This window comes from Oncorhynchus clarkii, chromosome 18 (assembly GCF_045791955.1).
Source record: "Oncorhynchus clarkii lewisi isolate Uvic-CL-2024 chromosome 18, UVic_Ocla_1.0, whole genome shotgun sequence".
NCBI lineage: Eukaryota > Metazoa > Chordata > Actinopteri > Salmoniformes > Salmonidae > Oncorhynchus > Oncorhynchus clarkii.
Window position 1 is genome coordinate 46617885 of NC_092164.1, and position 12191 is coordinate 46630075.

Here is a 12191-nt window from a genome sequence, read left to right on the forward strand (position 1 = left end):
CGGTTGTGATACAGCCTGGAATCTAACCAGGTCTGTAGTGCTGCCTCTAGCATTGAGATGCAGTGCCTTAGACTCCTGTGCCACTCGGGAGCCCAAATAGCACAGACAACGTGATAAAAACGCTATTTCATCCAATAAATCGTAGCTACCCTTCAGTCAGTCTACTATGGCCAATACACAGATGAAGGCAAAGGCAGTCCTCGATAGTTCACGGTCAAGAACGTGCATCTGGTTAGTTGGAGCGATACATTGAAGACTTATTGTATCATCACACACTTTATTCAAGGAATGTAAGCCCTTAAATGCAGGTCAAGGACACACGTTTGACATTTGATCCCCAAAATACACATATTTTCGATGAATAAAATGGAAACAATAAATGTATATATTCCACTAAATACATTCAACGTTCATTATTCATTACCAAAGTAATTAAATGTTATGGAGACGCTTGTCTTGTCTGTGCTGATGTCTAGAAATCCCAAAAACTACAACTACCAAGAGTGCGGAGAGAGTAGTAAACAGCCAATAGAATTGCAGAATTGGCATTGACGACACATTTGGGGCTTTTTATGCGCGAACTGGCCATGCTCGAGCAGAAAATTCGCGGCTAAAGTCTGGCTGCTGAGGAGGAGTTGGTTTCACTGTTTGTGAAGGTGGGTGGCACGTTACTCTGTTGCGTAGTTAACGGTATCCTTACAAAATATATGATTTAAAGATTGGAATGTTCTAGCTAATCTTGCCTGATATGTATTTTTTAAAAACGAGTTGGTCGAGTGGTGATAAAATGGGTTACCTCAGCTTCAATATTGGCTAAACGCCACGGTTGTCTCTTTTGTTCGTTAAATATCAACCAACCTAGCTAATTTCATGTCTTTCAAAATGGTTTGACTGCTCTAGTGAAAATTGAATGTAATTGTAACAAAAGTGGATGGATGGCTGGTTAGCTGCTATAGTGCCGTGGTACTGCAACGTTAGTCATCTTTTGATTGTTCTGTTTCCTTCAGCCAGTGACAAGTTGTTTGTCTTGACATTACTTATTGGGTAGGGATGCACACTTGATAGTGCGTGGCGCAAATTACTTTCTATTGATTACACGACGTAACTAGCTAGTAACAAGTCATTCTGCATTTACTATAATATGCACAGGTCATTGGAATTTTAAACGAGCTAATTTGGCTTACTTTGAGCCATTCATTGATGCATTTCGATGTAAGTATTTTGTTTGCAGGGTATTTTGAAAAACAAACGCTGTTGTCATCCATATTTGAAGTTTTCCGTCGCCACTAACAATTTAAGGTAATTGACGTTTCAATGATTGTTCGCTGAACGTTCAGGTTAAATCAGTTTACCAGTCATTCAAACACGTTGAACTTGAAAGAGGGGCATCGTGCAAGTCGCAAAGCGGGCTGAGCTGTTGGAGCACGCGCCCCTCTTTGTTTGCAGCTGCTCACGTTGACGTTCATTGCAACCAAACAAAAGCGGCTTTCTTGTGCCGTGTCATAATATTTTGGAACCAAAACAAGTTTTGTGACCCTGAAACGTTATCTAGTCTCTGTATTTAGAATTTGTGTCATTTTTTGATTGCTCCAGGTGTCCCCCCTTTTTTTTAATCCAATATAATACGTAAATTGATATTTATCATTGAGCTCTTGACAAACCTCCGCATCTTTGTCTGACTTTGGCAGCACCACTTTACCAGTCAAATTCCAGTACATGCTCATGTATTTAGCGAATAACGGTGATTAGGATTATTTTTGCTTTTGAATGGTTGAAGTATTATAACTACGTGCTCTCGAACTTTTGCCCCCCCCCCCCCCCCCCCCCCCTTGTGGTTTTTAGCTAGTGAACTACACGCACAAACAGGTGCACCGTTTTTGCAGCTTGTGTTCTGCTGACTGCGTCTATATTCAGAGATTAGTCTTGTTGGCTTCCGTTGTATATTATAGCTGCCAAATATCTCTTGTAGCTCCCCAATGACATTTTCAACCCCCTGAAATGTTGGTAAGCTTTAGCCTTTTGTTCTAAGACACAGCCTGTTTATTCATCAACATGTATCCCTGCAACTGAGGCTGTAGCCTGGCATTGAAAGGGCCTCGCCCATCTACAGTAGGGTATTCTTGATTTCGTTAAATCTAGTGTACATGCTAGACGGTAGTGCCGGCAAAATACCCATATTGCTATATTTTCATGGCAAAAATAAGAACGCGAAGTCGAACTATTTGGTCTTTTAAAAAAAACATATGTAAAATATTGTGCTTCAGTTGGAAAAATAAATGTCTGGATGACAACATAATGTTTGATTCGTTGTTTCGTTTCCTTGCCACGATACTAATGAATATTGATACTGGTATCGTCCTGGCCCTACTACTGTTTCAATGTGCCATATAGTTAGTTAGCTGTGAACGAATGCCACACAGATTTTTTTTAATAGGGCGGTGGTTGGTTGCAGTGTTGAACATGACCGAAGGATGTCCCCACTGAGTGGGTCTTGTTTTGCTTTTCGCAGCTCTGTTTAGTTGGTGTTCCACCTGAACACAGCGGTCTCTATCACACTAGAGGGTGCTAGTGCTCTGTTGATTTAGGCACCTTGGATGAAATCTCCATCTTCACAGTCTGCAGGGAGTGGGTGTAGCTGGTTCTTCATGTTCAAGGACATATTAATGCATTTTTAAAGGTTTATTACGTGTACTTGTTGGTGTCTAGGCCGGGTTACTGTAAAAGCACTCTGACAACTGATTTCAAAAGGGCTTTATTAAATAAATGTGATACTAATTTATACATTTTCTTCCTTACAGGTACATTGACTCTGTCCACTGCTGAAATGGCCTCTTCCTGCGGAGGTAAGTTGTGATTGTTTTAAAAGCTGAAAATAATCGGTCCACTCTTATCTTAAAGTGACCAGGTGGAAGCCGGTCTAATGAGCTTCCAACATATGGTTTTCACCAGTCATGTCTTCCCATCAGTCCATATGAGAGGAATATATATATATTTTTTTTACAGGGAGCCTTAATTAACTGTCTAGTGGCCCAATTCTGTCTGTACTAGAGGTCAACCGATTATGATTTTTCAACAATTATTGGAGGACCAAAAAAGCAGATACTGATTAATTGGCCCATTTAAAAAAAAAAATATATATATATTTATTTGTAATAATGACAATTACAACTATACTGAATGAACACTTAACTTAATATAATACATCAATAAAATCAATTTAGCCTCCAATAAATGAAACGTTTTCAATTTAGTTTAAATAATGCAATGCAACGTTTCAGTTCCTTGCTCAGAACATGAGAACATATGAAAGCTGGTGGTTCCTTTTAACATGAGTCTTCAATATTCCCAGTTAAAAAGTTTTAGGTCGTTATTATAGGACTATTTCCCTCTACCATTTGTATTTCATTAACCTTTGACTATTGACTTTTCTTATAGGCACTCTAGTTTTGCCAGTGTAACAGTATAGCTTCCGTCCCGCTCCTCCCTGGGCTCGAACCAGGAACACAACGACAACAGCCACCATCGAAGCAGCGTTACCCATGCAGAGCAAGGGGAAAAACTACTAGAAGGCTCAGCGCGAGTGATGTTTGAAACGCTATTAGCGCGCTAACTAGCTAGCAATTTCACTTCGGTTACACCATCCTCATCTCGGGAGTTGATAGTGCATTGCGCTGTATATGACTTCAAGCCTGACGCACAACGAAGAGCTGCTGGCAAAATGCATAAATGTGCTGTTTGAATGAATATTTACACGCCAGCTTCTGCCTACCACCGCTCAGTCAGATGCTTGTATGCTCAGTCAGATTATATGCAACGCAGGACACTAGGTAATATCATCAACCACGTGTAGTTAACTAGTGATTATGATTGATTTGTTTTTTATAATATAAGTTTAACTAGCTGGCAACTTACCTTGGCTTACTGCATTCGCGTAACAGGCTCCCTGTGGAGTGCAACGAGAGAGGCAGGTCGTTATTGCGTTGGACTAGTTAACTGTACTGTTGCAAGATTGGATCCCCCGAGCTGACAAGGTAAAAATCTGTCGTTCTGCACCTGAACGAGACAGTTAACCCACCGTTCCCAGGCCATCATTGAAAATAAGAATGTGTTAACTGACTTGCCTAGTTACAATAAAGGTGTAAAAAAATATATATTAAAAAATCGGTGTCCAAAAATACCGATTTCCGATTGTTATGAACTTGTAATCGGCCATTCCGATTAATCGGTCGACCTCTAGTCTGTACCCCCCCTTCTCTGAATTGTTTGTATCCCTGTCCTGAGTCCTCTTCCCTTGTTTGGAAGGCTTAGTATTTCTGTTTGCACACAGACAAGTTCCCCATTACCATAGAAACTGCCATGTTGGTGTACTTGTTTCAGTAACTGAAATGCATAATTTGTCCCATCCAGATATTCTGGTTAAGGAGATTGACAAACGTGCGTCTGGCCAGGCGTTCGAGGTGATCCTAGGAGCTCCAGCTCCAGACGCCAAGGGAGAGTTCCCCCTTTCTCCCCCCAAGAAGAAGGACCTGTCCCTGGAGGAGATCCAGAGGAAACTAGAGGCTGCAGAGGAGAGGAGGAAGGTAGATTGTGCTCCAGTTAGATGCTACACTGAACTCTATGCCTATGGAGATGCTCTTGAGCCTAAAGGGAAATATATTGTCCAGAAATGACATTTTTTGACAAAGGGTCATCTACCCTCACCCATGAATAGTAGTGTATATTGTTAGGTAAAAACAAAAGGTTATCACAGAACTTGGGTGAAACATTTATGATTGACTGTTTTTCCATCTACCTGCCACTGGCAGGTGGACTAAAGTTAATTTCCCACCCTGCTTAGATGCTGATACAATATTTATTGCCACTCTTATGATTTGATACTAATTTTAATGAGATTTGATCTAAACATTTCTGCAGAGGGACAAGACCAAGCTTTGATAATGGGTTTTGATCAGCCAGGGAAGTAAAAGTGCAACAAATGCCTCCCTATTTTAAAGAGAGGACACTATGAATAAAAAATACTGGCGTTTTGGTACAGCCAGCTAGTGCAAAAATATTGCATTGTCTACGATATGCTTTATCGTCAAATTATGAGTAGTGTTACTTTATTAATTGCTTTATCAATTTGATCCTTTTTGGACCCCCAAAGATGCAGGATCACAATAAATACGACTACAATATCCTGACGTAACTAGATTTTTTAAAATTTTCTTCCCACCATCACTAGTATTCATTCAAATATTTTGCCTTGTTGCCCTGACAAGCCTCTATGATAGGGATCAACTAGATTCAGTGTTTTTGTTTTGATAGGCTGGAAATTGATAGAAGCTCAAATGGCTGTGATCGACTGAAGCCTAATCCTTTCATTCATTGCTTACATTTGTGTATCTCTGTGTGGGGAAAACCTCGGGACAGATTTTCCAAATGTTTAAACTCCTTGGCGCTGATGGTCTTATGTCCTGCCCTCCAGAACTTGGTGTGGGCAAATCACCTGTGGCTGCAGCCAGTTGGGGAACCCTGCTCTGTATTATTAAAATGTTTTGTAGTTGGATGTCTGAATCACACTCCTCTCTTGTGCCATCCTCCAGTCCCATGAAGCGGAGGTTCTGAAACACCTCGCTGAGAAGCGGGAGCATGAGAAGGAGGTGCAAAGGAAAGCCATGGAGGAGAACAACAACTTCAGCAAGATAGCGGAGGAGAAGCTTAACCAGAAGATGGAGGCTAACAAAGAAAACAAGGAGGCCCTTCAGGCAGCCATGAGTGAGAAGTTCAAGGAGAAGGTATGTTGGACTAACATTTTTTACCTGCAGATCTGACTTGGCTACCAGTCATTTTCAATGAAGGACAAGACTGTGGGGTTGTTCAATATTGCAGGTGACTGCTGACTCCAAATCACCTTGCATCATAAATAATGACTATTTGTAGATCAGTCACAATTTACCCATGATGCATCATGGTGTTGACGCTCTGGAACGTGATCAGTGACTTAATGGCCTGCGCCTAGATAGCGACCACAGTAATGTTTCCAAAGTTTGTACAAATTTTGACACGGCCGAAACCCATTCAGGAGGGTGCGGTTCTTGCTAGCGAGCTTTTGACCTTGGCTAAAAACAACTGCTGTTATTCATGCTGTTTGTAGGACATTAGGAATTTTGTTATTAGAATAATATTTTTGCGCTAGTTAAACTTATTGCTGCCATAGGTTATCAAATGTATTTATAAAGCCCTTTTTACATTGGCAGATGTCGTAGTTGGAGGTCGACCGATTATGATTTTAATGCCAATACCGATTATTAGAGGACCAAAAAAGCCGATTAATCGGCCTATTTATTTGTAATACTGACAATACTGAATGAACACTTATTTTAACTTAATACATCAATAAAATAAATTTAGCCTCAAATAAATAATGAAACTTGTTCAATTTGGTTTAAATAATGCAAAAACAAAGTGTTGGAGAAGAAAGTAAAAGTGCAATATGTGCTATGTAAGAAAGCTAACGTTTCAGTTCCTTGCTCAGAACATGAGAACATGTGAAAGTTGGTGGTTCCTTTCAACATGAGTCTTCAAAATTCCCAGGTAAAAAGTTTTAGGTAGTTATTATAGGACTATTTAGTATTGCCAGTGTAACAGTATAGCTTCCGTCCCTCTTCTCGCTCCTACCTGGGCTCGAACCAGGAACACAACGACAGCCACCCTCGACGCAGCATTACCCATGCAGAGCAAGTGGAACAACTACTCCAAGTCTCAGAGCGAGTGACGTTTGAAACGCTATTAGTGCGCACCCCGCTAACTAGCTAGCCATTTCACATCGGTTACACCAGCCTCATCTCGGGAGTTGATAGGCTTGAAGTCATAAACAGCGCAGTGCTTGACACACAATGAAGAATTGCTGGCAAAACGCATGAATATGCTGTTTGAATGATTGTTTATGCGCCTGCTTCTGCCTACCACCGCTCAGTCAGATACTTAGATGCTTGTATGCTCAGTCAGATTATATGCAACGCAGGACACGCTAGATAATATCTAGTAATATCATCAACCATGTGTAGTTAACTAGTGATTATAATTTTGTTATTTATAAGTTTAATGCTAGCTAGCAAATTACCTTGGCTTACTGCATTCACGTAACAGGCAGTCTCCTTGTGGAGTGCAATGAGAGAGGCAGGTCGTTATTGCGTTGGACTAGTTAACTGTAAGGGTGCAAGATTAGATCCCCCCCCGAGCTGACAAGGTGAACATCTGTCGTTTAAATCGGCCCTAATTAATCGGCCATTCCGATTAATCGGTCGACCTCTAGTCATAGTGCTTATTCAGAATCCCAGCCTAAAACCCCAAATTGCAAGCACCTCAGATGCAGAAGCACGTTCGTTAGGAAAAATCCATAAATTAGCCGCGTCATTGTATAAACCGCGAGGTTCAAAGCGTGGGTTAAAAAGTAGCTGCTTATAGTCCGGAAATTACGGTAGTTTGAGGTAATTTGTACATGAATTTGGGAGACTTGCAGGATGAAGTTAAGTGTTTTATGATCATTGTTTTTAATTGACTTCACTGGTCAAGCTTGTGACAAATTAGCAAAGGAATGTATGCATGTATTGTCTGTTCACTTTTGAAAGATGTCACTTCTCTTTCTTCCCAGGACAAGAAACTGGAAGAGGTGCGTGCTAAGAAGGAAACCAAAGAGGGCGGTGCCGAGACATCAGAAAATTGAAAAGTTCAGTCTATGGGGGAATTGTATACTATAGGGTTTTTTACGTATCCAAAGATTGATTTATATTTAGTTGATGGCCAGTATTTTTGTTCACTGCCACCCACTTTATGAAGGAAATTAAGTTCTCCCCGTTTGTGAATTTAGCTTCTTTGCTATAAGTGTACTTGCTATAGTTTTACATGTGGATATTGGTCTCCTTGTTGCTTCTATTCCACGGCTGTCTAAATGTTACTAGCCTTCAAATCCTCAATTCCTTTCAAATGGCATTGGCGGATAGGATCCAAGGTAATATCCTTATACCCCCAATGACGCTTTGAGAGATTAATGAAAAGAGGAAGCAAGGATTTGACCTCTAGTAACTGTTTCATACACAGCCCATTTATTTGGATATGTAGCTTTTGTCATTGCAGCTTCTGACCTAATGAAAAATAGCAGTGTATGTAGTTGTCCTTTAAGGAAGCATGTGCTGTGCATAGGCCCTCGACATGATCTCTCTATTCCATAGTGCCGCCTTGGAACAGTGTCCCCGTGTATCTCACACCTGACTGTTCATAGCACTTATTGATCACGGTTTGTTAACATATTGATTGGTTTCACCTTTTTTCACAGCATCAGGTGTCGTATTGCAGCTTTTGCTGTTCAGAGATCTGCTAGTCTTGTTCTTTAAAGAGCTAGGGCTGATATGGCATCCTGATCCTATTACACTACCCAAAAGTAGTGCACTATATGGAATAGGGTGCCATTTCAGACACCCTAAATCTAATCTTTGTGCCACTGCAGATTTTTTGCATTTGTAAAGTGGAGTTTTGTCTCAAAGCACATGACTTAGTGCTTTTGTAGGGCAATGAAGTAACTTTGCCAGACGTTTGAATCATCTAGGATGTTACTGGAAGTGGGTCTACACATGGAATGCAAAAGAGGAACACACTTTGGATTCTTAATAGATGTTACTAGTTGACTTGACTGTTGTACTAAAATAAAGTTGTTAAACGCCATTCATTCATGCTTTATTGATTCCTTTGACGCTTCAGTTTTCTGCAACTCTTTGAAGACTATCCTTTAACACCTAGCTAGAACAGGTTAAAGATGTGAGGATGAGTTAGCCTGAAATCCAAACTGATGCTCAGTTTTGTTCTGGATTCCATTCTAAGATTTAGCAGCCAGTATTTTCCCATCCCCCAAAGGTTGTGAGTATGTTGGGCTTAATCTTGCACATTGTAAATGAACATAATGTTACACTGGGACTAACCAATGAGCCTAGCATTATGCTTCACTTGGGAAGACGTCACAAGCTTTCCAATGGGTTAGGGTTTTCGACTCCTGGTGCCATCTAGTGGGGTTTGGGACAAGTGCTGTTCAGGGACAGTATTCAAACTACTGTTTTTAGTCTGGTTCAGACTGAAGGGGGGGGGGGGGACATTTGCTGTGAATGGGATCAAGCTGAAATGCATACTGCCCTGGCTTCATTTGACTGTCTTTTTTCCCTTATCTGTCCCCTTCAGTCATTTTCACCTTCTGCAAGGGTGCTAGGATGGCAGACATAAGCATGCATCAAGTCACACAAGTTGTCTGTAGGCTCATGGTGAGAGGGCAGACTAAAAACAGTGAGCTGCAAAATACAGTTAAAATGATTTGGCATGGATCCTCAAGTTCTACAGCTGTACTATCGATGGCATCCTGGTTGCATCACTGCCTGGTATGGCAACCACATGGCACAGAGGGTAGTGTGTACAGCTCAGTACATCACTGGCCAAGCTTCCTGCTATCTAGGACCTGTATACCAGGCGGTGTCCAAGGAAGGCCCTAAAAATTGTCAGACTCGAGCCACCTTAGTCAGACTGTTCTCTGCTACTGCACTGCAAGTGGTCGCACCCCCCCCCCCCCCACCCACCCGTTACACTGCTGCTACTCTATCTACGCATAGCCACTTTAACTCTACCTACACGTACTTACTACCTCAATTACCTTGACTAATCTGTGCACCCACACATTGACTCTGTACCAGTAACCCTCGCTGTTATTTTACTGCTGCTCTTACACTATATATTTTTTATCCTTATCTATTTTTTCTTAACACTTATTTTTCTAAACTGCATTGTTGGTTAAGGGCTTGTATGTAAGCATTTCACTGTAAGGTGTACACCTGGTGTATTCGGCGTATGTGACAAAGACAATTTTATTTGAATATTGAGCATGGAATTAGCATAGTAAGACCACTAGGTGGCAATGTTGCACTTTAATTCAAGAAACAGCAATGGTTAGTCATCTTTTTCTCACTCCATTCTGTCAGGATATCTAAAATATTCACCTTTCATATTAATCAAATTTTTCTTTAGACATCCATCTCCCCTTATTTGTGTTACAGCCTGAATTTAAAATGTATTAAATTGAGATTTGTTGTCAGTGGCCTATAGACAATACCCCATACTATCAAGCTTTGGATGGTGTATCAATACACCCAGTCATTATAAAGACAGCTTTGCACACTCTTGGCATTCTCTCAATCAACTTAATGAGGTAGTCACCTGGAATGCATTTCAATTAACAGGTTTGCCTTATTAAAAGTTAATTTGTGGAATTTCTTTAATGCGTCTAAGTCCTATTTGGTGAAAGTCCACATTAAGGCAAGAACAGCTCAAATAAGCAAAGAGAAACGACAGTCCATCATTACTTTAAGACCTGGTCAGTCAATCTGGAAAATTATATTCTTCAAGTGCAGTTGTAAAAACCATGAAGGGCTATGATGAAACTGGCTCTCATGAGGACCGCCAAAGGAACGGAAGACCCAGAGTTGCCAGCCTCATTAGTTACCAGCCTCAGAAATTGCAGCCCAATAAATGCGTCACAGAGTTCAAGTAACAGACACATCTCAATATCAACAGTTCAGAGGAGACTGTGTGAATCAGGCCTTCATGGTCAAATTGCTGCAAAGAAACCACTACTAAAAGAAACCAGGAAGAAGAGGCTTGTTTGGGCCGAAACACAAGTAATGGACATTAGACTGGACCAAATTGGATATTTTTGGTTCCAAACGCCATGTCATTGTGAGACGCGGTGTGAGTGAACGGATGATCTCCACATGTGTATTTCACACCGTAAAGCATGGAGGAGGAGTTGTAATGGTGTGGGGGTGCTTTGCTTGTGACACTGTGATTTACTTAGAATTCAAGGCACACTTTACCAGCATGGCTACCACAGCATTCTGCAGCAATATGCCATCTCATCTAGTTTGGGCTTAGTGGGACTATCATTTGTTTTTCAACAGGACAATGACCCAACACACCTCCAGGCTGTGTAAGGGCTATTTTACCAAGAAGGAGAGTGATGGAGTGCTGCATCAGATGACATGGCCTCCACAATCCCACGACCTCAACCAAATTGAGATGGTTTGGGATGGGTTGGACCTCAGAGTGAAGGAAAAGCAGCCAACAAGTGCTCAGCATATATGGGAACTCCTTTAAGACTGTTGGAAAAGCATTCCAGATGAAGCTGGTTGAGAGAATGCCAAGAGGTCAGTACAGGTGCATCAAAGCAGGGACTGAGAGACTGAAAAACAGCTTCTATCTCAAGGCCATCAGACTGTTACTGTAACTCCAGCCACTTTAATAATGGAAAACTTGATGTAAAAAATGTATCACTAGCCACTTTAAACAATGCCACTTAATATAATGTTTACATACCCTACATTACTCATCTCATATGTATATACTGTACCCTATACCATCTACTGCATCTTGCCATCTTTATGTAATACATGTATCACTAGCCACTTTAAACAATGCCACTTTTATATGTTTACATACCCTACATTACTCATCTCATATGTATATACTGTACTTGATACTATCTGCTGCATCTTGCCTATTCCGTTCTGTACCATCACTCATTCATATATTTTTATGTACATATTCTTCATCCCTTTACACTTGTGTATAAGGTAGTTGTTGTGAAATTGTTAGGTTAGATTATTCATTGGTTTTTACTGCATTGCATTGTCGGAACTAGAAGCACAATCATTTTGCTACTCTCGCATTAACATCTGCTAACCATGTGTATGTGACAAATACGATTTGATTTGAGTGTGCAAAGCTGTCATCAAGGCAAAGGGTGGCTATTTGAAGAACCTCAAATGTAAAATATATTTTGATTTGTTTAACACTTTTTTGGTTACTACAAAATTCCATATGTGTTATTTCATAGTTTTGATGTCTTCACTATTATTCTACAATGTAGAAAATAGTAAAAAATAAAAACACTTGAATGAGTAGGTGTTCTAAAACTTTTGTGTACTTACAGCTGTAATCACTGCCAAAGGTACTTCTACAAAGTATTGACTCAGAGGTTTGAATATTTATGTAAATTCGATATTTATGTATTTCATTTTCAAAGATTTGCATAAATTTCAAAAAACCTGTTTTCACTTCATGGAATGTTGTGTGTAGGTGGGCGAGAAAAAAAACGATTTAATCAATTTTGAATGCAG

General features: G+C 40.4%; 1 protein-coding gene across 1 annotated transcript; it reads left to right on the top strand.

The window, feature by feature from the left end:
• The first annotated feature begins 572 nt into the window (after window positions 1-572).
• LOC139373576 (stathmin-like) lies at window positions 573-8703 on the top strand. The gene is made up of 5 exons (XM_071114244.1): window positions 573-656; window positions 2799-2843; window positions 4408-4580; window positions 5586-5777; window positions 7637-8703. Exons 2-5 carry the CDS (start codon window positions 2825-2827, stop codon window positions 7706-7708), a joined length of 456 nt encoding a protein of 151 aa, XP_070970345.1. The 5' UTR covers window positions 573-656; window positions 2799-2824; the 3' UTR covers window positions 7709-8703.
• The last annotated feature ends 3488 nt before the right edge of the window (window positions 8704-12191 follow it).

Bases quoted from the DNA above. Each gene is read 5' to 3' on its own strand.
- LOC139373576 (XM_071114244.1), top strand. The intron at 4,581-5,585 runs GTAGATTGTGCT...GCCATCCTCCAG, and splicing joins CTGCAGAGGAGAGGAGGAAG to TCCCATGAAGCGGAGGTTCT. The intron at 5,778-7,636 runs GTATGTTGGACT...CTTTCTTCCCAG, and splicing joins GTGAGAAGTTCAAGGAGAAG to GACAAGAAACTGGAAGAGGT.